Genomic DNA, 17,957 nt, shown 5'->3' on the forward strand with positions numbered 1-17,957 from the left:
GTGTCCCACACCTGAAGTAGGAGGATCACAAGTTTGAGGGCAGCCTCTGCAACTTAGCAAGACTCAATCTGAAAAAAGTTAAAAAAAAAATAAAGGGACTGGGGTGTAATTCAGTGATAGAACATCTGTGAATTCAATCCTCTGTATGTTAAAAAAATTAGTTTTATGTAATAAAAAATCTCACCTCATTTAAGTAATGAAGAAATGAAGAACTGAAATTAAGATTTTTCAATATGGTAGAATTCTTCTCTTACACCCTCCTTCCTCAAAGCAATGTATAGAAAAATCATTCAGATTAATAATGTCCTATAATGAGAAAAAGCAAGAAGGGATGTCCAGGACACCAAACCTTGGCCCTCCTTGATAAATTTTTGAAAATTAAGTCATATTTTCTCCTAAACCCTTTTACTTACTCAAATAATGAATTGTTCTGTCTTTCAAACTTCCTTTTTTTGAGCTTAAAAAATTACTCCTGTTGTTGTCATTCTAAACTGATGAATAAAGCTCACTTCCTGTGGGTTTTCCATTGGGAAAAAAAAGAAATGAAGTACTGGCATATGGTACAACATGGATGCTAGAGTCTTGAGTACATAACTGTAAGTTCAAGAAGCCAGAAGCAAAAGGCCATACACGGTATGACTGCAATTCTATGAAGTGCCTGGAATAGGCAAAACTATAGAGACAGAAAGGACATTGTGGATTGCCTAGGGCTGAGGGCAGGAGGGATAGGGAAATAGGGAGAAACTGCTAATGGGCATGGGGTTACTTTTTGGGGTGATAAAAATGTTCTGGATTTATATCATGATGATGATTGAACTATTTTATAAATATGCTAAAGCCCATTAAATTGTACCTTTTAAGAGGGCAAATTTTATAGTATGAGTTATATCTAATAAAAAAGAGAATGTACTGTTCAAAGAAAAATAATAATATAGTATGAGGATTCTAACACATAAGGGTAAACTGTATGAAAATAATAACACAAAGCTCATGAGGGGAGAACTGAAAGTATACCATTGTAACATTTTTATAGCATATAGGAAGAGGTACTATGTGACTTGAATATAGACTATGATAAGTTAAAGATGAATATCAAACTCTAAAATTAATGATGAATATCATTGATGAATATCAAACTCTAGCCACTAAATTAACCAAATTAACTCATATGCTATAAAGGGGGTTAGTTGAATCAGAAAAAAAAAATAACTAATATAAAACAAGGCAGAAAAATAGACAAAGTACAAATGGGACAAAGAGAAAACAACAAGATGATAGATTCAAATTGAACCTTAGCAATAACCACACTAAATGCACTCTATTATAAAGCAAAGACTGCCCAGTTTTATAAAAAATTAAGATCCAACTACATGCACTCCCAGAAATGTATTTCAAATAGAAAGGTTTGGAATTGGTGGGCACAGTGGCCCATACCTATAATTCAAGCAAATTGGGAGGCTGAGGCAGGATGATTGCAAGTTTGAGGCCAGCCTCAGCAATTTAGGGAGGGCCTAAGCAACTGTCTCAGAATAAAAAAAAATTAAAAGGACTGGGGACGTAGCTCAGTGTTAAAATGCCTCTGTGTTCATTTCCCAGTACCAAAAAAGAAAAGAAAAAAAAAGATTTACAGTAAAATAATGGGAAGGAAAACCAAGTATCATGTTGACATACACATACACACACACACAAAAAAAAAAAACTGAAAAAGTATATGGACAAATTGCCATCTTTGTAAATTTCAGTGTGAAGAATATTAGCATTTTCTTTACCATATTGCCAATATCCTAATGAAAAAATGAATAGTTTCACTAAAAGGACATGGCAAATGCAAATATTTATACATCTATCTACAGATTATTAAAATAGATGAAGCAAAAACAGAGCTTCAAGGTGAAAAGCCTTAGCGCATTTTTATGCACCCAAGGCCACTTCTGCTTGCTTAGAGGATGAAAGAAACAGAAGGTTTCCTAGGGTAGAAGGTAGTGATGGTGAGAATGGCTTCAGGCTGTTATCACTTCACACTCCATGGGGGGTGGAGCTCTATTCTGTGTCTGGTCTTAAGGTGGGCAAGAGCTGCTACATCTGAAAGTGCTAGTCAATTTAAGAACACTCTTAAAACCGAGCTTTAATTTTTTTTAGTTGTAGGTGGACACAATACCTTTATTTATTTTTTTAAATGTGATGCTGAGGATCGAACCCAGGGCCTTACCCAGGGCCTCACATATGCTAGGTAAGCATTCCATGCTGAGCCACAGGCCCAGCCTTTAATCCCCACTTTAAACCCGGTAACCTCAAAGCCAGGCTTATTTCCTGAGTATTGTTAAACTAAGCAGGGCCTAATTTTGGCGTAGAGGGTTCTCAACTTTAACATTTCCTGCCTCTGTAATCTGATAAATAATGCTTTACTATTTGGTCTGTTTGGCTTGCTGTTTATTCATCTGATCCACATCCTAAATTTCTGCTGAAAGGAGCCAAATTAGAAAAACAACTACATATGAAATATCACTAATGGTGGATATAGTTAGCAAACTCATGTTGTTTCTGTGTGTTTATGTATATTAAATGTAAATAAGATTTAATTTCCCCTCCCCAGAGTACTATCTGTAATTAAGTGAATTGAGAAGCTGAGACAAGAGGATTGCAAGTTTGAGACCAGCCTCAGCAATTTAGGGAGGCCCTAAGCAACTGTCTCGGAACAAAAAATTAAAAGGACTGGGATGTATGGTCTCAGATTTATATCATTAGTCCGTAGAAGAGTTTGCAGACCAGACAATTCAATTTGCAAGAGCCCATCTTGATTCAAAAGTCCTGAGGAAGCTCACATGAGGTGAGCATCAGGCTGGACCCATAAGGTTTTCTTTTTTGTGGGGGGTACCAGGGACTGAACTTGGGGACACTTGACCACTGAGCCACACTCCAGCCCTATTTCACATTTTCTTTAGAGAAGAGTCTCATCAAGTTGCTAGTGCCTCACTTTTCCTGAACTTAAGATCCTCCTGCCTCAGCCATGCACCACCAGGTTTTCTTTAGCTACAGAGGCTTACACCAGACAGATAGGAATACCCCCAAGGTACAGCAAATTCATTACAAGTTTCCTGTGTCCAAGGGCTAATTCCAAAGGGTCTCAGGTGCCACAGTGGTACTATGAAAAGCACTCATTCTTACCTGGGAACCAAGATTTCTAAAACACGCAGTATAGCACTTCTCAGAAGGCAGAAAGCCTTGTACTTGAACCCTATGAATCACTATCATAATGGATCTGATTTTCTTGAAACACACATCTTCATGGCTAGAAGATGAGTAGATTTTGAGAGAAGAATTTAGTAACTTGTCCTGTGGTTTTGGGAAAGTCATTGAACATTCCAAGGCTCAACTTTTCATTTCTAAATTGAAGTCCAATCCTTGTATTGTTTGACTGCATCAGGTGTTGAGGCTTAACTGAAATATGTAAAGAATGGCATTTTAATGAAAACTACATAAAGTTTTACACTTATTGCTACTGAGGCATTCAAGGTAGTCTTCTTTAAAGCCCAAGTAAGGGTCAGATTATTGTCAGAGAAAGATACACAGATATGACATCTGAGTTAAAGGCAGAGTAGCATATTTCTTCTCCAGAGTATATACTAAGGTGACCACATCATTCTAATTGACTTTGGACTGCTATCTATCATGGTACCTTACAGCTAATAAGCATTCAATAAATGTTTGTAAATGTAGAACTTGGGAGACAGGCTTATCTGGATTTGATTCCTTCAAAGTCTCAGTTTGTGAGTATTTCCACCATACAAATCTTCAAAGCACACTGAATATATTTTTTAAAAAACACAACTAAAAAAACCCCACTGCTCTTAAGATGGGAATGACATATGACTTACAAATATTATTCAGTTTATTTTGGAGCTGCCTAGGAATGAAGATGTTTGCATAGCCCAGCCTGAGAAAAGAGCTTCTCTTCCAAAGAAGTATTGGCCAAACAAAAGCAATTTCTTTGCTTTTGTATTGAAAGGCCTGGAAGTGCTACCAGAGCCAATTCCTAGCCATAGCCTCTTAGGGCTGGGAATATAGCTCAGTCGGTAGGGTGTTGTCTCACATGTACAAGGCACTGAGTTCAATCCCCAACACCACCAAAAAAAAAAAAAAAAAAAAAAAAAGGCCTAATTAGGCTTTTAGGAGGAGAACCTTTGAGAGCTAAACTGCCCCTTAGTTTTGGATACAGAAATGGGGAATCTGGGTCATCTTTTAGAATATTTGCCATTGAGTTTTATGAAGTTGAAAGAATTCATGAAACTTAAAACAAGGACTCTGGAGGTAAGGCTTTAGATAAAACCCACCTCCACCATCAACAATGAACTCAATGAATCATTACAAATGCTCATTTATTTTTATAGGCAATAGTGCCCTCTTGTGTTAACTTCTGAATAAACTTTTGATGGCTTGGCATAACCAGTGAGTTTTCAATTAATGATGCTAATTGAGGCAAAGAACCTCCTAGGCACCATAAGAACTAGAAAGGGGTTTTCAAATTCCATTGGATGGGAAAAAACTCTATAAAATTACAAAGTGTCCAACAGAACCACCATAGAACCTCCTTTGGAAGTGAGTACAATACCAACATGGCATTAGCTTGCAGATCAAGCCAACATGCTATAAAAGAAAAAGGAATGTATGAAAGTAAAAGGAATTACATATACAATTCCTACAGTGGAAATGGTGTTACCAGGAGTTATCTTCCAAATAAGAAGTATATACCAGGAGTAGAGGTTTCCACAGACCAACTCTTCCATATAACTGTGGAACATTAGGATTTTATTCCTGCATAACATTGGAATCAAGATATATTTATTAACGGGTAAAACCACATTTGGTTAACATTCCTATTTGGTAGTCAAACTAGCTGATTAAGCAGAGCATCTCATTTACTGCTTGTCCATGTTGGAAACCATTGATTGCAGATTACTGAAAACTTACCAAGGCAACTACTAGAACAGCTGGCTCAAGAGTAACTTTGGGATAATCAGTGGTAAAGAATGGTCAATAATATTAAGGTCTTGGAAGGGATTGGGTCTATGTACTTCAAACAACCAAGCTGGGCTGGGGAATGTTAAAGGATTTAAGAACAATTTGAAAGTCAGGAGGTTCTTTTTGAGCCAAGTCTTCAACCACTATATATAAGAGGGAATGCTACAAACAGCAAAACCTGTAGAATTAGTATTTGCATCTCGAACTCAAGGGGCAATCTTTGAATGTACACCATGTTGAAAAATCCATGGAATGTAATATGGCATTTTCAGTTAGTTTCTATCACCCATCACTGTTTTCATGCATGGGGCTACATGGGAAAAATGCTAAAATTTACAACTGATAAGCCAAAATCAACAAAATTATTCATTACCATTGGTGAGATCCCAAATTTTACCACCACAGAAGTCTAGGTTTTGATTTTACAAGGGTTCATATTAGGATCATTTTGATTGTTTTATACTTTAGCTATAACATACAATTTTGTTATAAAGGCTTTTAATGCCTTTTATTTTTAGCAAGTCCTCAACTATTTTAGAGAGCTACATGTGATTCAACCTTAATCATTAGGAATATTAACTCACTAATCTGCTTTAAACATTATTAATAATTCTTCCAAATAGAAACTAGTTCTGCCCCCTTTCTCAACAACACAATGTTAAGATATTTGTTGTCTCAAAAATACCTTCTAATAGGTTGATTTCTTCATTGGTAAAAGTTTACATTACTATGTTTTCTATCAGCTATCAGAATGATCCAAGTCTCCAGAAGCTGATTCCCTGAGAAAGGAATAATTGTTGATGTTCAGATATGTAGCCTATCTGGAAATGAGCAGGTTTTTACACATAGGCTGAAGAGACACACAGCAAACAATCCTTACAACATATATCTTTAATTAAATTGATATTGGTGAGTTAAAAAACATTCAGTGAGAAGATGACAGCTAGGGCAATAAGGTATCCTATGACTATTTATAATAAAATGTTTAAAATAAAAAGAGTAAAAAACATTGATTGGCTTTTTGTAATTGAAGAGGGAAGTCTAAATAAGTATTGTCTTCCCAGTTCTTGTAAATGTGAGACCACAGGAGACTAATTCTTACATAAGAAGCACCAGGAAAAAAAAAGTTAAGTTTGTGTGGTAAATTTGTTTCTCAAAATTGTTGGGGAGTTTGCCCAGTAAGGGATGAACAGAAAAAAGATGTCAAAAGCATCAAAACAGGGGGCATTTGTCTTGGAGAATATAGCAAAAAAAGAAACTACTCCATTGGATATTATAATTTGATATGTAATATGAACCTTTAAAATTCTGATTAAAGTGGCTAAAATGACCTATATTTTTTAAAAAATCAAATAAGAACTTAGGGGATAAAACTCAAAATAAATTTACTCTCAGTAGTAATGATGTAAGAGTATAAATTCTCTCACATATAAAATCTTGCTGTCTGTATTCTAGGCATTCTTACATTTTCTGTTAAGAGTGATTCATTCCAGGTCACATCTAAATGACTCAACATTTTGAGCAAAAAGGCTGTTTACATAATATACACATTCTTTACTTACAGAGCAAAATAAGCTTAACACTTTTATATTAAAAACCTGGGATACAGTAGGATTAGTAGCACCATGAAAAATAATTCTTCTCCCAAACTGCAGTCTTTTATTTTACTCAGTGTGATTCTTCTCTTAATTGAATTTTTAATGTGCTGTTTTACTAACTGGGCAAAATATATAATCTTCATCTTGTAATCCTTGGAGAAATCATTCTGGACCCATAAAGTAAATTCACTTCCTGATTTCTTTCATAAAAAAATGAGAGGCCTTGCTCTGACACATTGCTGAGGTACATCTGAATCTTCATGGTTACCAGTCAGCATGCTCTCTTGGTCATATATAGTAGCACCATTGGTGATAGCAGTGGTAAAGTTGGGGAGAGTGAGACAATGAATCCTGGGAATTTTATATATATGTCACATTTAAAAACACAACAAATTCTTCAAAATGTTATGTCCTCTTCATGCACACTTGGCATCGGCTAATACGTGTTCTCAAGTCTCCTGCTTTCAGTGTTTCTGACTGAGGTTTACTGAGAAGTAAGAAAAAAGACAATTAGAATTACCTTTTCTGACTTCAAGTCTTTAACATTTTGATATTTCAATTGTATTATTGATTTAAATCCACACCCAAACATTCTCTTTGTGTTAAGTGGCTCAACTGATTGATTCAATGGTTTACTTCTGAGCAATGTGACCTAATGAGTGACTCGCATGGACCAAAAGCCACTATTGGACAAAGGCATTTTTGTGACTGTTTTCCCAATCAGTTATCTTGTATATTTGTTTCTCCTTCTCTTTCTCTGATACATTTTCTGGTGTTCCTTGAATTAAAAAGATCCAGGTAACTGATGATCAGTATTTGATAAGGACCATAAAAATAGTATCAGGGAGGGAAAAGGAAGGTACTGGAGAATGACAGTGATCAAGTTATATTATGTGCATGTTCAAATATGGCATAATGAATTCCATTCTGTATAATCACAATGCTTCAATAGAAAAGAAAACCTCTGACAAATGATAAAAAAAGAAAAGTATCAAGTAAAGATAACTCAAAAGAACTATCACATAAAAACAATAAAGGTATACTAAAAACAAATTTCAGTAGATTGAAGTATCCTGAGGTGCAAGTATTATGTGTGATCTTATGCATTCAAACACTTGGATGAGAGCCTTTAAAACATTCTTGGGCCAGGCATGGAGGCACATGCCTATAATCCCAGCAGCTCAGGAAGCTGAGGCAGGAGGATCCCAAGTTTGAGAAAATCTTCAGCAACTTACCAAGGCAACTTAGTGAGACCCTGTCTCAAAATAAAAAATAAAATGGGCTCGGGATGTGGCTCAATAGCTAAGCATCCTTGGGATGAAGATCTGGTACCAAAAATAAACAAACAAAAAATGAAAAACATTCTGGGAAAGGAGATCATTGAATTGGAGTAGAAAACACAGATCACAGCTTCCATTCCTGGGTTGATCTCATTCTAGTAGATGAGCTGCTGCCTTTTTATTAAACAGGTCACAAACAGTTCCTTGTCTCTGTTTTGTTATTGAAAGAAGACTAGTGAGCCATCTCTAACCATACTCATCAACACTGGTCAGGTTTGTTTTCTTGAACTGAGTCAGAGAGATGAGGAAAACAAGCAAGAAAAAAGGACACAGTCCAATAAATTCCCAACATTTGTTAGGGATAAACCACCCATGAATTTTCTCTTTCTTCCCTGTCATCTCTGAAGGAAGCTTTGGACCTGAATTAAAGCCATAAGTACCTTACCTGAACATGTCTGATACATCTACAGTTGCCAGCCAAAAGCTATAGGAGTTGGCATAGTAGTTACACGTTCCCCGCCCATGACATTCGATGAAGGGAGCTGAACGAAACTCTTCCAAACAGGATCCAGGGGAAGCCAGGGCTTGACCTGAGCCCTCTGCTCCTGCACTTGTATGCTAAAAAATACAAGAAAAACAATGTGCCACAATACTATGTGCCATAACATCTTAGTGAATATCCAGTGAGGTGTAACTAGCTTAGTTTCACAAATACAGGACCAGAGGTAACAATAGTCTCCACATCAAGGGCGGTCTAAAAAAGCAAATAGGTAAATTATTAAAATATATTATAGAAAATGTGTAAGGGAGAACACAGTGCTTCAACAGAAGCTATTTGAGGTTCAAGCTTCTTACTGTGCAAGTTATAGGGATTCCTCAAAGTGGTGAGAAATAAACATAGGATGGACAGTGAATTATAATGACAAAAGCAAGGAAGAGTGTTTTATACCATCATGAAGGAATAACCAATCCACAGAGAATCCCATCCTTGAGGACAATGTGGAATCTGGATGGTCTGACTATGAACTGCAATTACCACAGCTGGAGCTTCACATACTGCACATCTGGTAAAGAAAAGGGAGAGAGAACATAATTTACAGAGTGAGTATATGGTAAGTAGCAACACTGCTTCTTTGGAAGCCTTCCTGATAGGGAGGCCCATTAAGGTATCTTTAGGGCTGGAGAAAAAGAGGAAACAGCACTTTGAGAATTGGGTTTGCATAAGCACTATCTTCTAATATACAAAAAAAATTATAAACTGAAACTGTAAACATTTTTCAGGAAACTAGGAACCACTGCTATAACATTTCACTTTATATTCTGCCTTGATTTTTAGTATTCATACTCCTATAGTCCATACCATAAGTGTTCTAAGAGTCTGATTAAGTGTATTTCATATATTAATTGCTATCAAAGTGCCCAGTGAGAGAGTAGACATTCAGTGACGTTACAACTATGGTTAAGAATAATGTCTGGTAAGCTGAATAAAACACAAATAGACAGTTGCTTAACCTCTGCTCATTATTCTTAGTCCAAAGCATACTTATTAACAATAGTATTTGGCCATATCCAAATAACTACAACATATCCAGAATGGTGGGCAGGTGTTCAGGCACTTGAAGATGTGGCTGAAAAATTCAAAATCAAGTAAAACAGCAACACATTAAATACAAATGAGTCTACCAGATTGTTAATAGGGGACCTCTTGAAGTATGACTTAGACCAATTAGCCCATTTTGCCTACATATTACATTTAGAGAACTTTTTACTCCTCAAAGTTAAGACTGATAAAACTATTGCTCACATATGCAAGCACACACACATTCTCTAAGGATTTAGACAAATATATTTAAAAGGGCATCTTGAGTTTGTTACAAAGACTAAATGAGGTTTAATCTTTGTATTCACTGTTACAGGAACTATACTTTCCAGTGATTCATCCTTTATAGTTATTGGAACCCTAGATCATGATCAGAATAAAAGTGCCAATATCCAATATTCCTGGGAGATTGAGTTAAATAGGGTTCCAAGGCTCCAAAACCCCAGGAAATCACTATTTAAAGTACCATTCTCCTCTTCGTTACTCATGGGCCAAATCTTAGCTATCACTTTCTCTTTCCCACAGCTAATCAACTGCCAAATCCTATCTATCCTAATGTCCCCCACTGGAAGATCTAATCCATTCACATCAGGACTAAGGCAATTCTATCCAATCTAACTGGTCTCTACCTCATGACTATCCCTTCTGGAATCCATGTTATAAACTGATGGCTTTTTAAATCTTCCCTGAGGTGTAGCTCAAAAATTTGGTAGTCTCCTCATAATATACCAAATAAATTCCGAGCTATGATTTGGTACTGAAAGTATCCTACCATCTGAGCCCAAGCTAACTTTCTAATAATTTCTCCACATGCAATTGTTAAATACTATGTTCTAGCTACAGTAATGTATTACTCATTTTCATTTTCTCTGCCTAGCATGTCTTTTCCTTTTATATTGGTCTATGCCTCAAATTCTTTCAATCCATCATGGACAGATCAGTTTAAATACATTTTTTTCCATACAGCTAACTAGATTTTGCCAGTTGAAATTAAATCCATTTCCCTATGATTTTTAATGTTTCTATTTAATCCATCATAGCATTTAGCCCAAACCTGTCATATATCAGACTGGTTTATGTATATTTATCTAATGATTAGACTATAGTTTTTGTATACTACACTATGTGTATCATAGGACCTGGTGGCAATCAGATCCCCAATAAATACAGATCAAACTAAAACCACTGAATTGAATATTAAAAAGCACAACTGTTTACTTAACTGGGAGGAATATCATCAGATTATTAGCTGTAGACTAATTTCTGACTACCTAAATTAACTGGGGGTTGGTAAAAGTCAAAAGATAAATCAATGCCTCACCGACTAATGAATGGCTGGATGCTCTGGCCCTTCAGGGGTTCCATGCTCATTGGCATGGGCTCTGGGGTGGAAAGCCAGTAAGAATAGTCATTTCTTGAAGCAAAGTTGCAAACATTATTGATGTTGCAGAACATGAAAGGCATCGTACTAAAGCGACGAAGGCAGCTGCCAGCTGTCCCTAGGAAGAATTGGAAAGAGAAAGAAGAAAGACTGCATTATGATAACACCTTAGTTTCTTCTAAAACAGTAACAAACAATCTTTCAAAAAAGAAGATGACATTTTTAAGATAATACCTGCACTTTATTTCTTATATTCTAAGATTTACTCATATCTTAACATTTCTAAAATCAGGATATATTTTTTTAAGAAATATTTTTAGTTGTAGATGGACACAATAACTTTATTGTTTTTTAGTTTTTTTATGTGGTGCTAGGGATTGAACCCAGTACCTCACACATGCTAGGCAAGTGCTCTACCACTGAGCCATAACCCATGCCCATAAAATCAGGATATAATTTACAATTTATGAGACATTTTTTGTTCTATCTCATTACGTATTTCCCAGTGCTACTTTTTAACTGGTAATGCATCTTATTAACAATAATATATTATGGAAAATATTTGGTAATTTACTATGTAAAAGTGAAGGATGTACACTGAATCCTAATATTAATATTTTTTTACTCTGGGATGCCCTCTCTTCTAAGATATCCCCAATCTCTTTAAACTTGGAGACAATAATAGTGCTGACCAATATGTACAGCAACCACAAATAGGTTTGGAGGTGAATAAGTAAGAAGGCAAAAACTAAGAGAGGATGGAGGAGAAAACAAAGAAAAGGAACTAGACGTTGAAGTACAGAGTGGGTAGAAACAATAAGATTATCTTCACTAGTAAATGAGCCTTTCTAGATCCAACATGGCGGCCGGCGAGGAAGCAGCGACTCCAACGTCTCCACTTTAACGGGATATGAAAGACTCATCGAAACAGCTGCAGCCTAGCTACGGAGGAACTTCTAGCATAACTTCCTTAAGAGGAGAGCTGCCGTGAACTGGTAGGTTTACTCGAAGTGACAGGTTGCCCCAGAGAAGTGGATCTTGGAAGGCCACGCGGGCACAGAGGTCTAGTCCCCCAACCATCAGCCGCTCCGGCAGGCGGCTCCCCCTGGAGGCCTAGCTCTCGCCCTGGGAGAAGCGGCCCCACCCGCCCGCTTCCTAACCTGGCGGCCACAGCTACTCAGTGATAAAGGTGCCCACGTGGCGGGTGCAGAAGTTAAGTCCTGCAGACGCCAGCCACCTTTGCAACCCCCGGGAACCCTGAGTGGCTTGGCCCGCCCCGCCCGAACCGGCAGTCCTCCGCCATACGGGCTCCCCCGGGAGGCCTAGCTCTCGCCCTGGGAGAAGCGGCCCCACCCGCCCGCTTCCTAACCAGGCGGCCACAGCTACTCAGCGATAAAGGTGCCCACGTGGCGGGTGCAGAAGTTAAGTCCTGCAGACGCCAGCCGCCTTTGCAACCCGCGGGATCCCTGGGCGGCTTGGCCCGCCCCGCCCGAACCCGCGGGTGCAGAAGTTAAGTCCTGCAGACGCCAACCACCTTTGCAACCCGCGGGATCCCTGGGCGGCTTGGCCCGCCCCGCCCGAACCGGCAGTCCTCCACCATACCATACGGGCTCCCCCGGGAGGCCTAGCTCTCGCCCTGGGAAAAGCGGCCCCACCCACCCGGTTCCTAACCAGGTAGCCACAGCTACTCGGCAATAAAGGTGCCCACGTGGCGGGTGCAGAAGTTAAGTCCTGCAGACGCCAGCCACCTTTGCAACCCGCGGGAACCCTGAGCGGCTTGGCCCGCCCCGCCCGAACCGGCAGGCAGTCCTCCGCCATACGGGATCCCCCAGGAGGCCTAGCTCTCGCCCTGGGAGAAGCGGCCCCACCCGCCCGGTTTCTAACCAGGTGGCCTCAGCTACTTGGAGATAAAGGTGCCCTCGTGGTGGGTGCAGAAGTTAAGTCCTGCAGACGCCAGCCGCCTTTGCAACCCGCGGGAACCCTGAGCGGCTTGGCCCGCCCCGCCTGAACCGGCAGTCCTCCGCCATCCGGGCTCCCCCGGGAGGCCCAGCTCTCGCCCTGGGAGAAGCGGCCCCACCCGCCCGGGTCCCAACCACGCGACCGCAGCTACTCGGCGATAAAGGTGCCCCCGCAGCGGGTGCAGGAGTTAAGTCCTGCTGATACCAGCCGCGTTTGCAAGCCGCCGGCACCCAGTGCGGCTTGGCCCACCCCGCCTGAACCGGCAGTCGGCCTCCACCATCCGGGCTCCCCCGGGAGGCCTAGCTCTCGCTCCGGGAGCAGCCCCCTGCAAGCTAGGGGAACCTTTGACCCATCGGGAGGTTAGGCCCAGCAACCTGCGGAGTGATAGAGGTGCCCCTCGTGCCTGCTGGGTAGGCGGACCTTTGACCGACCAGCAGAGCAGACCTAGGGCCTCCCAGCGTGGTAGACGGATCACACCAATTGGAGGAGGATCACAGCCACTACATGCCCTGCAAGGGTGATTATTCAACTATACAAGAGCAATATAAATAAATAGAGGGAAAATTTCAAAACACAACAGTTTCACCAAGCAGAAAGAAACGCCAGCAGTATGAAAAGACAAGGAAAGAAAGGACCACAGGCAATGCAGGTCAACTCAACTTTAGAAGAGGTAATAGGTGCAACAGATGGAATGTCAGATAGAGAGATCAGGATATACATGCTTCAGATGATCTGGAGTCTCAAGGAAGACATGAGACAGCAAAATCAGATAATGAAAGATCACATTGACAAACAAATCCAGGAAGTAAAAGATCAATTTCACAGGGAGATAGAGGAAATAAAAAACAAACAAATAGAAATACTAGAATTGCAGGAAAAAATAAACCAACTTAAAAACTCAATTGAGAATACTACCAGCAGAGTAGATCACTTAGAAGAGAGAACATCAGACAATGAAGACAAAGTATTTCAACTGGAAAAGAACATAGACAGCTCAGCAAGTCTGCTAAGAAACCATGAACAGAACATCCAAGAAATATGGGACAATATCAAAAGACCAAATTTAAGAGTCATTGGGATACAGGAAGGCACAGAGCTCCAAACCAGAGGAATACACAGCCTATTCAATGAAATAATACGAAAAAACTTCCCAGACTTGAAGAATGAGACAGAATCCCAAATCCTAGAAGCCTACAGGACGCCGAATGTACAAAACCATAAGAGATCCACACCTAGACACATTATAGTGAAGATGTCCAACATACAGAATAAGGAAAGAATTTTAAAAGCTACAAGGGAAAGGAAGCAGATTACATTTAGGGGTAAACCAATCAGGATAACAGCTGATCTCTCAACACAGACTCTGAAAGCTAGAAGATCCTGGAATAACATATTTCAAACACTGAAAGAAAATGGGTTCCAACCAAGAATCGTGTATCCGGCAAAATTAAGCTTCAGGTTAGAAGATGAAATTAAAACCTTCCATGATAAACAAAAGTTAAAAGAATTCGCAGCTAGAAAACCATCTCTTCAAAAAATCCTTGGCAAAACATTGCAGGAAGAGGAAATGGAAAATAACATTGAAAACCAACAATGGGAGGTAGGACAGTAAAGGGGGGAAAGTAGTCAAAGAGGATAACAAATCAGGTTTAGTAACATCAACAAACAAATATGGATAGAAGTACAAACCATATCTCAATAATAACCCTAAATGTCAATGGCTTAAACTCACCAATTAAGAGACACAGGCTAGTAGAATGGATCACAAAACAAGACCCAACAATATGCTGTCTACAGGAGACGCATCTGATAGAAAAAGATATCCATAGACTGAAGGTGAAAGGTTGGGAAAAATCATACCACTCATATGGACAGCGGAAACAAGCAGGCGTGTCCATACTCATATCTAATAAAATAGATTTCAAGCCAAAGCTAATCAAAAGGGATAAAGAAGGACACTTCATACTGCTCAAGGGAACCATAAACCAACAAGACATAACAATCATAAATATATATGCCCCAAATAATGGTGCAGCGGTGTTCATCAAGCAAACTCTTCTCAAGTTCAAGAGTCTGATAGACCACCATACAATCATCATGGGAGACTTCAACACACCTCTCTCACCACTGGACAGATCTTCCAAACAAAAGTTAAATAAGGAAACTATAGAACTCAATAACACAATTAACAACCTAGACTTAATTGACATATATAGACTTTACCACCCAACATCAAGTAGTTACACTTTTTTTTCAGCAGCACATGGAACCTTCTCAAAAATAGACCATATACTATGTCACAGGGCAACTCTTAGACAATATAAAGGGGTAGAGATAATACCATGCATCTTATCTGATCATAATGGAATGAAACTGAAAATCAATGATAAAAGAAGAAAGGAAAAATCAAGCATCACTTGGAGAATGAACAACAGGTTGCTGAGTGACATATGGGTTATTGAAGACATCAAGGAGGAAATTAAAAAATTCCTAGAGTTAAATGAAAACACGGACACAACATATCGGAATCTATGGGACACATTGAAAGCAGTCCTAAGAGGAAAATTCATTGCTTGGAGTTCATTCCTCAAAAAAAGAAAAAACCAACAAATAAATGATCTCATACTTCATCTCAAAATCCTAGAAAAAGAGGAGCAAAACAACAGCAAAAGAAGTAGAAGGCAAGAAATAATCAAAATCAGAGCTGAAATTAATGAAATTGAAACAAAAGAAACAATTGAAAAAATTGACAAAACTAAAAGCTGGTTCTTTGAAAAAATAAATAAAATTGACAGACCCTTAGCCATGCTAACGAAGAGAAGAAGAGAGAGAACCCAGACTACTAGCATACGGGATGAAAATGGCAATATCACAACAGACACTTCAGAAATACAGAAGATAATCAGAGACTATTTTGAAGCCTTATACTCCAATAAAATAGAAGATAGTGAAGGCATAGATAAATTCCTTGAGTCCTATGATCTGCCCAGATTGAGTCAGGAGGATATAGACAACCTAAACAGACCAATATCAATTGAGGAAATAGAAGAAGCCATCAAAAGACAACCAACTAAGAAAAGCCCAGGACCGGATGGGTATACAGCAGAGTTTTACAAAACCTTTAAAGAGGAACTAACACCAATACTTTTCAAGCTATTTCAGGAAATAGAAAAAGAGGGAGAACTTCCAAATTCATTCTACGAGGCCAACATCACCCTGATTCCGAAACCAGACAAAGACACTTCAAAGAAAGAAAACTACAGACCAATATCTCTAATGAACCTTGACGCAAAAATTCTCAATAAAATTCTGGCGAACCGGATTCAAATACATATCAAAAAAATTATACACCATGATCAAGTAGGATTCATCCATGGGATGCAAGGCTGGTTCAATATACGGAAATCAATAAATGTTATCCACCACATCAATAGACTAAAAAATAAGAACCATATGATAGTCTCGATAGACGCAGAAAAAGCATTCGACAAAGTACAGCATCCCTTTATGTTCAAAACTCTAGAAAAATTAGGGATAACAGGATCATACCTCAACATTGTAAAAGCAATATATGATAAGCCACAGGCCAGCATCATTCTGAATGGAGAAAAATTGAAGGCATTCCCTCTAAGATCTGGTACAAGACAGGGATGCCCTCTCTCACCACTTCTGTTCAACATAGTCCTCGAAACACTGGCAAGAGCAATTAGACAGACGAAAGAAATTAAAGGGATAAAAATTGGAAAAGAAGAACTTAAATTATCACTATTTGCAGATGATATGATTCTATACCTAGCAGACCCAAAAGGGTCTACAGAGAAGCTATTAGAGCTAATAAATGAATTCAGCAAAGTGGCAGGATATAAAATCAACACGCATAAATCAAAGGCATTCCTGTATATCAGCGACAAATCCTCTGAAACGGAAATGAGGACAACTACTCCATTCACAATATCCCCCAAAAAAATAAAATACTTGGGAATCAACCTAACAAAAGAGGTGAAAGATTTATACAATGAAAATTACAAAACCCTAAAGAAAGACATAGAAGAAGACCTTAGAAGATGGAAAAATATACCCTGCTCATGGATAGGCAGATCCAACATCATCAAAATGGCGATATTACCAAAAGTTCTCTATAAGTTCAATGCAATGCCAATCAAAATCCCAGCTGCATTTCTTGTAGAAATAGATAAAAGAATCATGAAATTCATATGGAATAATAAAAGACCCAGAATAGCAAAAACAATACTAAGCAGGAAGTGTGAATCAGGCGGTATAGCGATACCAGACTTCAAACTATACTACAGAGCAATAGTAACGAAAACAGCATGGTACTGGTACCAAAACAGGCGGGTGGACCAATGGTATAGAATAGAGGACACAGTAATCAATCCACAAAACTACAACTATCTTATATTTGATAAAGGGGCTAAAAGCATGCAATGGAGGAAGGATAGCATCTTCAACAAATGGTGCTGGGAAAACTGGAAATCCATTTGCATCAAAATGAATCTGAATCCCTATCTCTCGCCTTGCACAAAAGTTAACTCAAAATGGATCAAGGAGCTTGATATTAAATCAGAGACACGGCATCTGATAGAAGAAAAAGTTGGTTATGATCTACATACTGTGGGAGCAGGCTCCAAATTCCTCAATAGGACACCCATAGTGCAAGAGTTAACAACTAGAATCAACAAATGGGACTTACTCAAACTAAAAAGTTTTTTCTCAGCAAAAGAAACAATAAGAGAGATAAACAGGGAGCCTACATCCTGGGAACAAATCTTTACTCCACACACTTCAGATAGAGCCCTAATAACCAGAATATATAAAGAACTCAAAAAATTAGACAATAAGACATCAAGTAACCCAATCAATAAATGGGCAAAGGGCCTGAACAGACACTTCTCAGAAGAGGACATACAATCAATCAATAAGTACATGAAAAAATGCTCACCATCGCTAGCAGTCAGAGAAATGCAAATCAAAACTACCCTAAGATACCATCTCACTCCAGTAAGATTGGCAGCCATTAGGAAGTCAAACAACAATAAGTGCTGGAGAGGATGTGGGGAAAAGGGCACTCTTGTTCATTGCTGGTGGGACTGCAAATTGGT

At 38.8% G+C, this 17,957-nt stretch overlaps 1 protein-coding gene across 2 annotated transcripts in view; it reads right to left on the reverse strand.

The window, feature by feature from the left end:
• Nucleotides 1–7,022: 7,022 nt before the first annotated feature.
• Nucleotides 7,023–17,957, reverse strand: part of Col4a5 (collagen type IV alpha 5 chain) — a 220,059-nt gene continuing 209,124 nt past the window's right edge. For both annotated transcript variants that reach the window (XM_077794061.1, XM_077794062.1), the window contains 4 exons: nucleotides 10,819–10,996; nucleotides 8,847–8,961; nucleotides 8,343–8,515; nucleotides 7,023–7,104 (listed from right to left, as the gene is read on the reverse strand). In XM_077794061.1, the coding sequence (XP_077650187.1) occupies nucleotides 7,023–7,104; nucleotides 8,343–8,515; nucleotides 8,847–8,961; nucleotides 10,819–10,996 (548 nt within the window). The remainder of the gene's footprint in view (nucleotides 7,105–8,342; nucleotides 8,516–8,846; nucleotides 8,962–10,818; nucleotides 10,997–17,957) is intronic.

The sequence above is a fragment of the Urocitellus parryii genome, chromosome X (genome assembly GCF_045843805.1).
Source record: "Urocitellus parryii isolate mUroPar1 chromosome X, mUroPar1.hap1, whole genome shotgun sequence".
Taxonomy (NCBI): domain Eukaryota; kingdom Metazoa; phylum Chordata; class Mammalia; order Rodentia; family Sciuridae; genus Urocitellus; species Urocitellus parryii.